Raw genomic sequence first — 16,954 nt, 5'->3', positions numbered from 1 at the left:
AAAAGGTCGATTTGTTCTTCAACAGCTGTTTTTCCTTTCTTTTGAATGAGCTGCTCCCTGGATTCTGTATCCTTTGGCTGGTGAAACTCCAAGTCACTTATTATTATTTATTATTTATTCGACTTCTATGCTGCCCAATTCCGAAGGACTCGGGGGTGGGCGTGCAACAATATAAAAATACAATTTGCCATAAAAATAGAATAGAATAGAATTTTTATTGGCCAAGTGTGATTGGCACACAAGGAATTTGTCTTGGTGCATATGCTCTCAGCGTGCATAAAATAAAATATACATTTGTCAAGAATCATGTGGTACAACACTTAATGATTGTCATAGGGGTCAAATAAGCAATGAAGAAGCAATATTAATAAAAATCTTAGGATACAAGCAACAAGTTACAGTCATACAGTCAACATGGGAGGAAATGGGTGAAAGGAATGATGAGAAAAACTAGTAGAATAGAAGTGCAGATTTAGTAGAAAGTCTGACAGTGTTGAGGGAATTATTTGTTTAGTAGAGTGATGGTGCTTGGAAAAAAAACTGTTCTTGTGTCTAGTTGTCTTGCTGTGCAGTGCTCTGTAGTGACGTTTTGAGGGTAGGAGTTGAAACAATTTGTGTCCAGGATGTGAGGGGTCAGTAAATATTTTCCCCGCCCTCTTTTTGACTCGTGCAGTATACAGGTCCTCAATGGAAGGCAGGTTGGCAGCAAATATAAATTAAATTAAAACAATAACCCCAGTTAAAACCCACAACTCAACAACCCAATCAACACGTACATACCATTCAATACGATTTTGCCATGAAAGATGTAAAATCCACAGCGTCCAGGCCTGCCGGCAAAGCCAGGTCTTCGTAGCCTTTTGGAAGGCCAGCAGGGTGGGAGCAGTACGGACATTGGGGGGGAGTTGGTTCCATAGGGCCGGGGCAGCCACAGAGAAGTCCCTCCCCTTCAGCCCTGCCAACCTGCATGGGGGAACTAAGACATCTCCCCCAGGCTTTTTATATTTCATGTTTGGTGTGTATATATTGGTTTTTATATATTTTTATTATTAGATTTGTCCCATTGTTATACTGTTTTTATTACTGTTGTGAGCCGCCCCGAGTCTTCGGAGAGGGGCAGCATACAAATCTAATAAATTATTATTATAATTAAATTAATTATTATTGCCTTGTAGAGGGGACCCGGAGAAGGCCAGCCCTTGACCTCTGGGAGGTATATGGCAAGAGATGGTCCTGTAAATAGTCTGGCCCTAAGCCATGTAGGGCTTTTTAGGTAAACACACACTAATGTGTGTTTGTTCTATTTTTATTTTTATTTTTTTTGCTACAGAGAGGGTGACTGGTGGGAGGCACGCTCCTTCACTACGGGGACCACCGGCTACATCCCCAGCAATTACGTGGCTCCCGTAGACTCCATCCAAGCAGAAGAGTAAGTAAAGGGGGCAGGAAGTGGGTTGGAGGAGCATCTAGCAAAATCTGGTACCTCTACCTAAGAACACCTCTACTTATGAACTTTTATAGATAAGAACCAGGTGCTCAAGGGTTTTTTTGCCTCTTCTCAAGAACCATTTTCTACTTACAAACCCGAGCCTCCGAAACTGTAACCAGAAAAGGCAGGGAGAAGCCTCTGTGGGGCCTCTCTAGGAATCTCCTGGGAGGAAACAGTGCCAGAAAAGGCAGAGAGAAGCCTCTGTGGGGCCTCTCTAGGAATCTCCTGGGAGGAAACAGTGCCAGAAAAGGCAGGGAGAAGCCTCCGTGGGGCCTCTCTAGGAATCTCCTGGGAGGAAACAGGGCCAGAATAGGCAGGGAGAAGCCTCTGTGGGGCCTCTCTAGGAATCTCCTGGGAGGAAACAGGGCTTGAAAAGGCAGGGAGAAGCCTCTGTGGGGCCTCTCTAGGAAACTCCTGGGAGGAAACAGGGCCTCCACCCTCCCTGTGGTTTCCCCAATCACACACATTATTTGCTTTTACACTGATTCCTATGGGAAAAATTGCTTCTTCTTACAAACTTTTCTACTTAAGAACCTGGTCACGGAACAACTTAAGTTCGTAAGTAGAGGTACCACTGTACTTTAAACAGCCTGGGAGATTCTGGGAACTGAAGTCGACGTGCCTTAAAGTAGAGAAATTCTGGTCCACGACATCCTTCCTTTCTTCCCAGATGGTACTTCGGGAAGATTGGACGGAAGGATGCTGAGAGGCAACTGCTGTGCCATGGAAACCCCCGGGGGACTTTTCTCATCCGTGAGAGCGAAACCACCAAAGGTACCACTGGGGTGTCACCCTGCTTCCTTTGCCTTCGACAAGCCATTGGGGGACAGAACCGTCTGCGATGCTACCCAATTTTGCCTTCCTAGCTTAAGTGGCTGCCTTCTGGTCTCTAGTGCCTGACGAAAAAGTAGAAACATAGAAACATAGAAGACTGACGGCAGAAAAAGACCTCATGGTCCATCTAGTCTGCCCTTATACTGTTTCCTGTACTTTATCTTAGGATGGGTATATGTTTATCCCAGGCATGTTTACATTCAGTTCCTGTGGATTTACCAACCATGTCTGCTGGAAGTTTGTTCCAAGCTTCTACTACTTTTTCAGTCAAATAATATTTTCTCACGTTGCTTTTGATCTTTCCCCCAACTAACTTCAGATTGTGCCCCCTTGTTCTTGTGTTCACTTTCCTATTAAAAACACTTCCCTTCCTGAATCTTATTTAACCCTTTAACATATTTAAATGTTTAGATCATGTCCCCCCTTTCCCTTCTGTCCTCCAGACTAGACAGATTGAGTTCATGAAGTCTTTCCTGATACGTTTTATGCTTAAGACCTTCCACCATTCTTGTAGCCCGTCTTTGGACCCCTTCAATTTTGTCAATATCTTTTTGTAGGTGAAGTATTTTCGCATTTTCTTCTACTTGGTCTTCTTATATTCAATAATAAGAAAGTTGCTTTAGAAACATCAAAGAAGGTGAGAATGTAATATAGGTGGAGGGTATAAACCTACGAGGGACGCCCAGAAAGTAATGTACCACATTTTTTTCCCTTCAACAATTATTTACTGAACACAATGAAACTTACACACAAGAAAGAAGGATGTTTCTTCTACACTCCATATTTTTCCACGTAATCTCCATCCCATTCTATGGCCTTCCTCCAGCGAGACACAAGGGCGTACCACTGTTGGTACCACTCCTTGTTCACAAAGCCTTGGAGCTCTGCCGAACCATCTTCTAATGGCCTTGCCCTCTGTGACCAGTGACTAACCGTACTTCTGTAGACTGCAGATTCTCCATAAAGTGTACATAAACGTTTGTGAATGTTCCCAACAGTTTCTTTCTCCGCAGTGAGAAATTCAATGTTGACACACTGCTTGTAATGTATGTCACTTACAGGCACCATTTTGAAACACTGCTGCAGCTACGCTATCTGTCTGAAGAAATGCAAAATGTACACACTCACTCCTGACAATTCAAATAATGTATATTAAAATGTATATTAAAACTGTTTGCATTGGCAGTTCTGTGTTAGCAAAAACTTCAGAAGAGAAGGATTTAGGGGTCGTGATTTCTGACAGTCTCAAAATGGGTGAGCAGTGTGGTCGGGTGGTAGGAAAAGCAAGTAGGATGCTTGGCTGCATAGCTAGAGGTATAACAAGCAGGAAGAGGGAGATTGTGATCCCCTTATATAGAGCACTAGTGAGACCACATTTGGAATACTGTGTTCAGTCCTGGAGACCTCACCTACAAAAAGATATTGACAAAATTGAAGGGGTCCAAAGACAGGCTACAAGAATGGTGGAAGGTCTTAAGCATAAAACGTATCAGGAAAGACTTCATGAACTCAATCTGTATAGTCTGGAGGACAGAAGGAAAAGGGGGGGACATGATCGAAACATTTAAATATGTTAAAGGGTTACATAAGGTCCAGGAGGGAAGTGTTTTTAATAGGAAAGTGAACACAAGAACAAGGGGACACAATCTGAAGTTAGTTGGGGGAAAGATCAAAAGCAACATGAGAAAATATTATTTTACTGAAACAGTAGTAGATCCTTGGAACAAACTTCCAGCAGACGTGGTGGGTAAATCCACAGTAACTGAATTTTAACATGCCTGGGATAAACATAGATCCATCCTAAGATAAAATACAGAAAATGTATATAAGGGCAGACTAGATGGACCATGAGGTCTTCTTCTGCCATCAATCTTCTATGTTTCTATGAATGAGGAAGGGAGGGAGGGAGGAAGGAAATAAGGAAGGAAAGAAAGAGAAGGAAGGGAAAGGAAGGAAGGAAGAATCCAAAGTAACTGAATGTAAACATGCCTGGGATAAACATAGATCCATCCTAAGATAAAATACAGGAAATAGTGTAAGGGCAGATTAGATGGACCATGAGGTCTTCTTCTGCTGTCAATCTTCTATGTTTCTATGAATGAGGAAGGGAGGGAGGAAGGAAATAAGGAAGGAAAGAAAGAGAAGGAAGGAAGGAAAGAAGAAAGGGAAAGGAAGGAAGGAAGAATCCACAGTCACTGAATTGAAACATGCCTGGGATAAACACAGATCCATCCTGAGATAAAATACAGGAAATAGTATAAGGGCAGACTAGATGGACCAGGAGGTCTTTTTCTGCCGTCAGTCTTCTATGTTTCTATGTTTCTATTAACTGAAGTTGTCATTTAGGGAGGCAAGATTGTAGTTTAACCCCAGTAAGGTTAAACTCCAATCCATAGCATGGCTTGTGGTTAGCTTCTCTAAGTGAAGAGAATCGGAGCTCAGCAATAACGGCCAAAGTCTCCTTTCTCCTAGGTGCCTACTCATTATCTATCCGCGATTGGGATGAGACGAAAGGAGACCACGTCAAGCATTACAAGATCCGGAAACTGGACAATGGTGGCTATTACATCACTACCCGGACCCAGTTTGACAATGTGCAACAGCTGGTGCACCATTACAGAGGTAAAGAGTGATGGATTCAAGAGAGGGGAAAAGGTGTTAAGGCTGGTATGGGAAAGACCAACAGGTCAGCCTATTCAGGTTGTCCAAATTAGGAGGCAGAGTCCACAAAAGGACTAGCACAATGATGGCGAAACCTATTGCACGGGTGCCACAGGTGGCATGTGGAGCTATATCTGAGGGCACATGAGGCATCGCCCTACGTCAACTCCTTACTGGCTAGCGGATTTTCAGCCTTCGGAGTCTTTGGATGGCAAAAGACGGACCCACCGGGCCTGCTGGTAGTCCAAAGTCTTCAGTGAGACCTTTGCAGGGGGCGGGGGCATCATGGGTTGTGCATGGGTCACAATTCAAAGTGTTGGTCATCACCTATAAAGCCCTTCATGGCACCGGACCAGGGTATCTACGAGACCGCCTTCTGCCGCACAAATCCCAGTGACCGGTTAGGTCCCACAGAGTGGGCCTTCTCCGGGTCCTGTCAACAAAACAATGTCATTTGGTGGGGCCCAGGGGAAGAGCCTTCTCTGTGGCGGCCCTGGCCCTCTGGAACCAACTCCCCTCGGAGATTAGAATTGCCCCCCCTCCTTGCCTTTCATAAGCTCCTTAAAACCCACCTCTGCCATCAGGCATGGGGGAACTGAGATATTCTTTCCCCCAACTCTGTGGGACCTAACTGGTGGCTGGGATTCGTGCGGCAGAAGGCGGTCCTGGAGATATTCTGGTCCGATGCCATGAAGGGCTTTAGTCACGCACGCTGGTGAGCCGAAGCTGCGCATGCATCACATCAGTAGTGGCAGTAAGTAGCATCCCCCACCAGATTTGAACTACGACTGTTCCATGTTACAACTACCCTGAATGAATGATGGTTACAGACAGTTCTCAGGGGTGCTTGGCCACCCATTCACACTCGCGACTGGTTGCCAAGCCCCCCATAATCATATGTTTGCCATTTGCAGCTTTTCCTGCTGGCTTTCCCAGAAAGTCGGTGGGAAAACTGACGGGAGGAGGTTGCAAATTGCCGGGGTAAACCTTTTGATTTGTTTTGAATGATTTGATTTCATTGGATTTGTATGCCGCCCCTCTCCGCAGACTCGGGGCGGCGAACAACAGTAGTAAACAGCATATGACAATCCAATATAAACAGTTAAAAACCCTTATTATAAAACCAACATACATACAGACATACCATGCATAAAATTGTAAAGGCCCAGGGGGAAAGAGTATCTCAGTTCCCCCATGCCTGGCGGCAGAGGTGGGTTTTAAGGAGCTTACGAAAGGCAAAGAGGGTGGGAGCAATTCTAATCTCTGGGGGGAGTTGGTTCCAGAGGGTCGGGGCCGCCACAGAGAAGGCTCTTCCCCTGGGTCCCGCCAAGCGACATTGTTTGGTTGACGGGACCTGGAGAAGGGGGACCTAACTGGTCGCTGGGATTCGTGCAGCAGAAGGTGGTCCTTGAGATAGTCTGGTCCGGTGCCATGAAGGGCTTTATAGGTCATAACCAACACTTTTCCCGTTGCATAACCTCCTTCAGCCCTCTGTGCTTATGACGCACCTGTCACTCATGCACCCCCTCGCCCCACCCCACACGCTCTCCCCAGCCCCCTTGCAATTCTCATCCATCCCTTCCTCCCACCTCCACTTTACAGCTTGCTGGCCTGCGACTTCGTTTTCCTGCTGGCTTCCCCACTGATTTTTAACTGCAGAAAGCCAGCAGGAAATTGCCTTGCGAAACACCGAGGGAAGTTCAGTTAATGACAGCAAGCGGGACTAGAGGAATTGCCGTTGCTAAGCAATGCTTCCACACTTTATGATTGCGTCCCTTGGAGATGGAAATTCCAGTCCCAATTGCCACCCGGAGTCGAGAACTACCCGGCAACGCATGAAAGCAAAAAGGGGAAAAACAGCGTTTGATGGATGTCCCTTCCAAGTTATCCAAGGCTGCCAGCTGTGAGATCGGCTGGTGAGTTTGCACTGCAGAGACTCGCAAAGGTCAAACTCCCCATTTTTGGCGCGGCTTTGAAAACACCCTGTTTTCTGGTTTCTCTCCTGTTTTTCCTTTCCAAGGGGGGAGAGGGAAGATAGGGAATAATTATCGGCAAGTGGAATGAAAGGGTGCCAGACGATGGTAGCAAGCTCAATGAACAACACCCCCCCCCCAATCATCAGCATTTTAGTGAGGATATTTGAGACTTTCTCCAGAGTCTCTGTTGTGCAATGAAATATTATTATTATTATTATTATTATTATTATTATTATTATTATTATTATTATTATTAATTGGATTTGTATGCCGCCCCTCTCCGGAGACTCGGGGCGGCTAACAACAGTAATAAAACAATGTACAATAATAATCCAATAAATACTAAAAATGATTAAAAAACCCATTAATATAAAAAAAAACCACACATGAAATTGTAAAGGCCGAGGGGGAAAGAGCATCTCAATTCCCCCATGCCTGGCGGCAGAGGTGGGTTTTAAGGAGCTTACGAAAGGCAAGGAGGGTGGGGGCAATTCTAATCTCTGGGGAGAGCTGGTTCCAGAGAGTTGGGGCCGCCACAGAGAAGGCTCTTCCCCTGGGTCCCGCCAAGCGACATTGTTTAGTCGACGGGACCCGGAGAAGGCCAACTCTGTGGGACCTAACCGGTCGCTGGGATTCGTGCAGCAGAAGGCGGTCCTGGAGATATTCTGGTCCGGTGCCATGAAGGGCTTTATAGGTCATAACCAACACTTTGAATTGTGACCGGAAACTGATCGGCAACCAATGCAGACTGAGGAGTGTTGGTGTAACATGGGCATATTTGGGAAAGCCCACGATTGCTCTCGCAGCTGCATTCTGCACGATCTGAAGTTTCTGAACACTTTTCAAAGGTCGCCCCATGTAGAGAGTGTTACAGTAGTCGAATTTCGAGGTGATGAGGGCATGAGTGACTGTGCGTAGTGAGTCCCGGTCCAGAAAGGGCCCCAACTGGTGCACCAGACGAACCTGGGCAAACGCCCCCCCTCACCACAGCTGAAAGATGGTTCTCTAATGTGAGCTGTGGATCGAGGAGGATGCCCAAGTTGTGGACCCTCTCTGAGAGGGTCAATATAGCAATATAGCCCCCTGGTGGCCCTCTGGAGGCCAGAAACAGCCAATTTCCCAACTCCTGGTGTGCCTGGTAGGCCCATTTTTCACCCTCCAGAGGCTTCCCTGGAGCCTGGAGAGGGCAAAAACACCCTCCCCCATCCCTCTGGAGGCCCTCCAGAAGCCAAAACCGCCCTACCAGAGCCCTCGTGCAAGCCAAAAATCAGTTAGTCGGCGCGCACATATGTGCTGGAACTGAGCCAGCAGACATGGCTCCACGTGCCAACTGTGGCACCCGTGCCATAGGTTCGCCATCCCTGGCACCCAATTTGTGCACTGAAAGATGTTGAAAGAAAATGCAGGGCGTCCTGCACATGCCACGTCCACAGTGTGGTAGTAAAAGAATTGGTAGCCTTTCACTGTATATAAGTGCTTTTTTTTTTGCTGTGACTTCCATAGAATTTGGAAATGAGAAACCTAATAACTGCAGCTGTTTTGTCAAACCTTCCACAGGTGTGTAAATGAGGCTGAACTCTTCTGCTGCCTTCTACAAACACTGCGGATTGAGTGGAACCGTGTTTGTCCCTTTCTAGTTCGCGTTCATCTTAACCACCCTTTGTCTCTCTCCCTCTTGCCTCCCTGTTGCCGTGATGCATCTCCTGCCCCCCTCCCCGTCGTTTCTGGGGGGGCTTCTTTTTGCAAGAGAGAGCCGCAGGATTGTGTTGCCGCCTGGCCGTGCCGTGCCCCAAGGGGATGCCCAAATTGGCGGACCTGTCCGTCAAAACCAAAGACGTCTGGGAGATCCCTCGCGAATCGCTGCAGCTCATCAAGAAACTGGGCAATGGGCAGTTCGGGGAAGTGTGGATTGGTACGACCAAACATTTGGGAGGCTGGATGGAAGAGAGGAGGAGGAGGAGGAGGAGAAGCCAAGCAGGTCCCTGGGCACCTGAGAAAAAGGGTGCTTGGCAGGAATGGGAAAAAAAGTCCATCTCTCTCAGTCTTTCTCCTGCGATGGCGGCTGCATTAGATTCGTTCAATACGGCAAAGTCACTGAGCAGATGGATTGGGGAGAAGCTGCAGGATGAATTACAGGAAGATCCTCCACACAATAGGTAGTTAAGCCACGGCACTCGCTGCTACAAGAGGTAGGGATGAGTATTGGGTTGTGACATGGACTGTCCAGTAGGCCGAACCGGTAGGAACATTATTTATTTATGTACCGTGTTTCCCCGAAAGTAAGACAGTGTCTTACTTTCTTTTTATCCCCAAAAGCCCCACTATGTCTTACTTTCGGGGTATGTCTTATATTGGAAAACTCCCCACTGGCGACCTCCCTCCCTCCCTTTTATTTTAAACATGTTTCTGACCTGCGGGATGGCTCCAGCTGCGGCTTCTGCTGCCACTTCCATGGATTACAATGGAGATTTCCAAGCTGGTTATCAGGAAATCGACGGCATCAATTTGGGTTACTTGCAGATTAACGGCACGAAGATTAGCAGCGCGCAGCTAGATGAGAGGGAGGCGGCAATACCCGTGTTTCCCCGAAAGTAAGACATATGTCTTACTTTCGGGGTGCGGCTTATATTAGCCGACCCCCCCTGAAACCCCTGATACGTCTTACAATCGGGGGTGTCTTACTATCGGGGAAACAGGGTATGTATGTATGTATGTATGTATGTATGTATGTATGTATGTATGTATTTATTTATTTATTTATTTATTTTGCTTTTGTCCAGTACATATTTATTTATTTATTTTATTTATTTATTGGATTTGTATGCCGCCCCTCTCCGGCGACTCGGGGCGGCTAACAGCAATAATAAGACAGCGTATAACTAATCCAATAATAAAAATGATTAAAAACCCATTAATATAAAAACCAAACATATATACCGACATACCATGCATAGAATTGTAAAGGCTTAGGGGGAAAGAGCATCTCAATTCCCCCATGCCTGGCGGCAGAGGTGGGTTTTAAGTAGCTTACGAAAGGCAAGGAGGGTGGGGGCAATTCTAATTTCTGGAGGGAGTTGGTTCCAGAGGGCCGGGGCCGCCACAGAGAAGGCTCTTCCCCTGGGTCCCGCCAAGCGGCATTGTTTAGTTAACGGGACCCAGAGAAGGCCAACTCTGTGGGTCCTAACTGGTCGCTGGGATTCGTGCAGCAGAAGGCGGTCCCTGAGATAATCTGGTCCGGTGCCATGAAGGGCTTTATATAGGTCATAACCAACACTTTGAATTGTGACCGGAAACTGATCGGCAACCAATGCAGACTGCGGAGTGTTGTTGTGTAACATGGGCATATTTGGGAAAGCCCATGATTGCTCTCGCAGCTGCATTCTGCACGATCTGAAGTTTCCGAACACTTTTCAAAGGTAGCCCCATGTAGAGAGCGTTGGTATTGCTGGTATACAAAGGTATAACAATATTTATATACATGATACAGTGGTGCCTCTACTTAAGAACTTAATTCGTTCCGTGACCAGGTTCTTAAGTAGAAAAGTCTGTAAGTAGAAGCAATTTTTCCCATAGGAATCAGCGTAAAAGCAAATAATGCGTGCAAACCCATTAGGAAAGAAATAAAAGCTCGGAATTTGGGTGGGAGGAGGAGGAGGAATAAGAAGAGGAGGAGGACAGTCGCTGCCCAGAGCGAAGGGAGTGTTTCTTTTCTCTGGGCTCTGGCAGAGGTTTATTCCCTCTCCAAGCGCCCAGAGAAAGGAAAATGCTTTGTTTGCTCTGGACTGCCAAAGCCTCCTTAAGCACCACCGAAAGGCTCCTCTGGCAGCCCAGAAAAGCCCGAATGGCCGGGATTAGAGGGGGAATGGCAGGAAACTGGCCGGGCCTTCATGCTGCTCTCAAATTTCCTGGGAAATTTTTTCGGGTTTGGGTTCTTAAGTGGAAAATGTTTCTTAAGAAGAAGACCACCCGGTTCTTATCTAGAAACGTTCTTAAGTAGAGGTACCACTCTACTAGTAATAAAGAAACATTAGGACAGGGGACGGAAGGCACGCTGGTGCACTTATGCACGCCCCTTACTGACCTCTTAGGAATCTGGAGAGGTCAACAGTGGACAGTCTAAGGGTAAAATTTTGGGGGTTAGGAGATGACACTACAGAGTCTGGTAGTGAATTCCAAGCTTCAACCACTCGATTACTAAAGTCATACTTTTTGCAGTCGAGTTTGGTGCAGTTTACATTAAGTTTGAATCTGTTGTGTGCTCGTGTGTTGTTGAGGTTGAAGCTGAAGTAGTCATTGACAGGGAGGACGTTGTAGCAGATGATTTTATGGGCTATGCTTATGTCGTGTTTAAGGCGACGTAGTTCTAAGCTTTCAAGACCCAGGATTGTAAGTCTAGTTTCGTAAGGTATTCTGTTTGTTGCGATGTTTTGATGTTTCTGTTTTATTTATTTATTTTTATTTATCTATTTATTTTATCCAATACACAATGAGGGTTTTAGTGGGTATATATCTATATACACATAGTAAAATACATGATGAAGGTTATAGAGGAGATACTCATAGTAAAATGTATCTAAGAAAGAAAAGAAGATATAGGAATAGAACATATAAATGAAAGAATAGAAGAAGAGATATAGGAATAGAAGAAAGGTATAGGAGATATAGGAGAGCAATAGGACAGGGGACGGAAGGCACTCTAGTGCACTCGTATTCTGAACAGGATTCAGAAAATAGCCTGCATTTGATTTCAGTAGTTGACTCTTAAAGATGACCAGGAAACAGTAGTGGACACTTCAGCCGCAAGCCTGACCATGCCCCAAATTCTCCACTCAACATTTGCAGTGAAGTTTCAGTGAGCCCTTGGTGTTTGCAAAGTAAGCCACGGGCACCCCCTAGTGGTTGAAAGCGATATTGCTGCCGGTGCTCAGCCTCTCCTCGCCCTCTTTCGGCCTCCGAAGTCCAGCCTCCTCCGTCCCAGGTGTGCATGCTCCATTCATCATTCTGCTTTCCCATCTCGCTCCATCCATCCCACCTGCCCTCCCTCCCTCATCCCACCCCCTTGCAGAATACAATGACGGTCTCTGCTACCTCCTAACCCAAATCTGCCCCAACCTGAGGCCGCAGACTATGGGGTTGTCTAGAGATGCGTGGGAGATCGGGCGCGAGTCCATCCGCTTTGACAAGAAGCTTGGCATGGGCTGCTTCGGAGATGTGTGGATGGGTAAGGCAAGGGGTCAGGGTTTCTTTTTCTTTTTAGAGGGACAGGGGGGCAGGAGGGCTCCTTTTAGGTCCAGACTAAGCTTGAAGATCAAAATATGAATCTTTCTAGTTCAGTGATGGCGAACCTATGGCACGGGTGCCACAGGTGGCACATGGAGCCATATCTGCTGGCATATGAGCCGTTACCCTAGCTCAGCTTCAACATGCATGTGTGTGCTGACCAGCTGATTTTTGGCTCACACAGAGGCTCTGGGAGGGCGTTTTTTGGCTTCCAGAGAGCCTCCAGGGGGATGGGGGAGGGCGTTTTTACCCTCCCCCAGCTCCAGGGAAGGTTTTGGAGCCTGGGGAGGGTGAAACACGAGCCTACTGGGTCCACCAGGAGTTGGGAAACAGGCCGTTTCTGGCCTCTGGTGGGTGGGGGAAGCTGTTTCCCCCCTCCTCAGACATTGAATTATGTGTGTGGGCACTTGCGCATGCGCCATAGCACATGTGCATGATCTTTCAGCACTGGAGGGAAAAAAGGTTCGCCATCACTGCCCTAGTTAGACCACACATTCAGTTTTGGTCACCGCACTACAAAAGAGATATCGATACTCTAGATAAAGTGCAGAAGAGAGCAACCAGAATGATAAAGGGACTAGAAATTAAAACAGAATGAAAGGTTGCAGGAATTGGGCAATTATTATTATTATTATTATTATTATTATTATTATTATTATTATTATTATTATTTATTAGATTTGTATGCCGCCCCTCTCCATAGACTCGGGGCAGCTCACAGCAGTGATAAAAACAATATACAATAGCAAATCTAATATTAAAGTCTAAAATAACAATTTTACATTAAAAACCTAAATAATATTGATAGTCTAGCAAAGAGGAGGTCCAGGGGGGGGGGGACATGATAGCAGTCTACAAATACTTGAGAGGCTGCCACAGGGTGGAGGCGGTAGTCAGATGATTTTCCAAAGCACCAGAAGGCCAGACAAGGAGCAATGGTTGGAAGCTGACCAAGGAGAGATTCAACCTGGAAATAAGGAGGGACTTTCTGACGGTGAGAGCGATCAACCAGTGGAACGCCTTGCCCACAGAGGTGGTGAATGCTCCAACACTAGTGACCCTTAAGGAAAGACTGGACTGCTATTGGACTAGTGTGATGTAGGGTCTCCTGCATCCCCAGGGGGTTGGACTAGATGACCTGCAAGGTCCCTTCCAACTCTAATAGGAATGGAATAGAATAGAATAGAATAGAATAGGAGAGTGGGAGAATAGAATAGAATAGAATAGAATAGGAAAGTGGGGGAATAGAATAGGAGAGTGGGAGAATAGAATAGAATAGATTAAGAGAGTGGGAGAATAGAATAGAATAGAATAGAATAGGAAAGTGGGGGAATAGAATAAGAGAGTGGGAGAATAGAATAGAATAGAATAGAATAAGAGAGTGGGAGAATAGAATAGAATAGGAAAGTGGGGGAATAGAATAGGAGAGTGGGAGAATAGAATAGAATAGAATAGAATAAGAGAGTGGGGAATAGAATAGAATAGGGGAGTGGGGAATAGAATAGAATAGGAGAGTGGGGGAATAGAATAGAATAGAATAGAATAAGAGAGTGGGAGAATAGAATAGAATAGGAAAGTGGGGGAATAGAATAGGAGAGTGGGAGAATAGAATAGAATAGAATAGAATAAGAGAGTGGGAGAATAGAATAGAATAGGAAAGTGGGGGAATAGAATAGGAGAGTGGGAGAATAGAATAGAATAGAATAAGAGAGTGGGAGAATAGAATAGAATAGGAAAGTGGGGGAATAGAATAGGAGAGTGGGGGAATAGAATGGAATAGAATAGGAGAGTGGGGAATAGAATAGAATAGGAGAGTGGGGAATAGAATAGAATAGGAGAGTAGGGAACAGAATAGAATAGAATAGGAGAGTGGGGAATAGAATAGAACAGAATAGGAGAGTGGCGGAATAGAATAGAATAGAATAAATTCTTTTTTTGGCCAAGTGCGACTGGACACACAAGGAATTTGACTTTGGTGCAGATGTTCTCAGTGTACATAAAAGAAAAAGAGACATTTGTCAAGAATCATGAGGCACAACACTTAATGATTGTCATAGGATACAAATAAGCAATGGGGAAACAATATTAATATAAATCATAAGGATACAAGCAACAAGTTACAGTCACACAGTCATAAGTGGGAGGAGGTGGGTGATAGGACCGATGAGGAGACTAATAGTAATGCAGCCGTAGTAGTGAAGAGTTTGTTTTTCTTCCTCCCATCAAGGTTGCCATCTATTCCTTTCGCGTAGACATAGAAAGTGCAAAACCTACAGAAAACACTGCAGGGCAGAATTCCTAGTCCAGATACCAGCCAATCAGCCATGACAATTTCCACCCCCCCTACTTTTACCCCCCCCCCCCCAAATAGTAAGGATTCACGTCTGCTAAGATCCACTGTTAAAGAATGACCTGTGGGTCCAGTGTTGGTTAACATGAAGTATCCTACATACAGGCAATCCTGAACTTACGACCACAAACGCGATCAGAATTTCTGTCACTAAACAAGGCAGCCGTTAAGCAAGTTACAACCTTTTTTTTGCCATGATTGTTAAACAAGTGACTGCACCTGTTAAGTAAACCATGCAGTTATTAAGCAAATCTGGCTTTTCCCATTGACTTTGCATGTCAGAAGCCAGCTGGGAAAACCCCAAATTTATATATATATATTTAGTTAGTTATTCGATTTCTATGCAGCTCTTCTCCTGAGACAAAGGGCGGCTTACAACATGTTAGAAATCTAAATAAAACTACATTCTAAAAATCCCATAGTTAAAACTTAGACAAACAGATTTATACCTCATACATCCTTCATTCATTCATTGAGCAGGGCAAGATCAAAGTATCAATGGCCCCCAAGACTGTGGGCAAAGGTGGGTCTTTAGTGCAGTGTTTCCCAACCTTGGCAACTTGGAGATATTTGGACTTCAACTCCCAGAATTCCCCAGCCAGCATTCGCTGGGAAACACTACTTTAGAGCCTTATGGAAAATGGTGATTACATCATTCCAAGATGCTTTTTTAATGAGCCACGGTGGTGCAGTGGTGAGAGTGCAGTACTGCAGGCTGTTTCTGCTGACTGTCGGCTGCCTGCAATTTGGCACTTCGAATCTCATCGGGCTCAAAGTTGGCTCAGCCTCCCGTTCTTTCCGAGGTGGGTAAAACTAGGACTCAGATTATTGGGGGCGGTAGGCTGACTCTGTAAACTGCGTAGAAAGGGCTGCAAAGCCTTGTGAAGCGGAATAGAAGTCTATGGCTATTGCTATTAGCCTAAATATATGCTTGTTGCCAAGCCCCCTAATTTGGATCACACAAACATGATGATGTTGCAACAGTCATAATAAGTGCAAGAATTGGCTGTGCGGCACTTTCTTTCAGTGCCTTTGCAACTTGGAACAATTGCTAAAAGAAAGGTTGTTAAAGTCGAGGGTTACATGTACAACTGCACAATTGTTGCATCGGTTGAAAAGAAGTCAGCCCAGAGAGTAGCCCTGAAGTGACCCAGAACGAAGATGTCCAGATAATGTGGATCGAATTCAAGATACAGTGATATCTCGTCTTACAAACACCTCGTCATACAAACTTTTCGAGATACAAACCTGGGCTTTAAGATTTTTTTGCCTTTTCTTACAAACTATTTTCACCTTACAAACCCACCGCCGCCACTGGGATGCCCCACCTCTGGACTTCCGTTACCAGCAAAGCACCTGTTTTTGTGCTGCTGGGATTCCCCTGAGGCTCCGCTCCATGGGAAACCCCACCTATGGACTTCTGTGTTTTTGGATTCTGCAGGGGAATCCCAGTAGGGGAATCCCAGCAGCGCAAAAACAGGCACTTTGGCTGGCAAAAGGGGTGAATTTTGGGCTTGCACGCATTAATCGCTTTTCCATTGATTCCTATGGGAAACATTGTTTCATCTTACAAACTTTTCACCTTAAGAACCTCGTCCCGGAACCAATTAAGTTTGTAAGACAAGGTATCACTGTATTGTTCATCTTAAGCAGCTTTTTGCATCAGTTGGCCAAATGCTGACAAAGGGAAAAGAACAGTGTCGGCTCTTAGAATGAAATCACGGGGAGACCGTTTAATTTGGGGGGTAGCAGAAGGCAACGTATTTTACATTTTGCCAAATTAAAGCCCTTATTTATGTGTTCACCCTCTCTACTTCGTCAAACACTAAACAGAGTTTTGTCTTTTCTCTACTCTTCGTTAGACCACTGATTTAAACAAGACGATGAAGAAGAAGACTCTGCAGATACCTCCAGAGTTTAGTTTTATAATAAATAAATTTAAATAAAAACTGGTTTGCATAACTGGAGCTTTACATTCCTGGAGCTACAGTAAACCTTTTTATCTTTACTATGCTCAGTGTGTGAAACTCATTCACACACACATAGACATACACACAGACCCTTGACAAAGTGGTAGCAGTAGCAGCAACAACAATAACATTTTGATACTGACAGCCCATGCCCTATGCTGTTTTACTTACATACAGTTTTGGAAGAAGCAGTCTTATAACTTCTACCTGAAGTAAACACTCCTCCTCCCTACTCTCTCTCTTTTGGGTTGCTAATGTAGTCAGTTTTTGTAATGGTGTCAGCAAATAAACGGATACTCACTACTCAAATAAACCCAAACCCCTAAATTGGAAATGGAACCTTAAGAAGGATGCACACAAACTCACTGTTTACGACACTAATCCTTTAATATAG

At 45.3% G+C, this 16,954-nt stretch overlaps 1 protein-coding gene across 2 annotated transcripts in view; it reads left to right on the top strand.

Annotated features, from left to right (window-relative positions):
- Positions 1 to 16,954, top strand: part of FGR (FGR proto-oncogene, Src family tyrosine kinase) — a 71,138-nt gene that overhangs the window by 36,614 nt on the left and 17,570 nt on the right. The window contains exons 5-8 of one of the 2 annotated variants that reach the window (XM_070764373.1): positions 1,331 to 1,429; positions 2,160 to 2,263; positions 4,796 to 4,945; positions 12,026 to 12,181. In XM_070764373.1, the coding sequence (XP_070620474.1) occupies positions 1,331 to 1,429; positions 2,160 to 2,263; positions 4,796 to 4,945; positions 12,026 to 12,181 (509 nt within the window). Of the gene's footprint in view, positions 1 to 1,330; positions 1,430 to 2,159; positions 2,264 to 4,795; positions 4,946 to 8,707; positions 8,873 to 12,025; positions 12,182 to 16,954 lie in introns of both variants that reach the window. The other variant, XM_070764371.1, reaches the window with a different exon arrangement.

The sequence above is a fragment of the Erythrolamprus reginae genome, chromosome 11 (assembly GCF_031021105.1).
Source record: "Erythrolamprus reginae isolate rEryReg1 chromosome 11, rEryReg1.hap1, whole genome shotgun sequence".
NCBI classification, from domain to species: Eukaryota; Metazoa; Chordata; class Lepidosauria; order Squamata; family Dipsadidae; genus Erythrolamprus; species Erythrolamprus reginae.
Note: the sequence above shows the minus strand (reverse complement) of the source record. Positions and strands in the feature narration are given on the sequence as shown.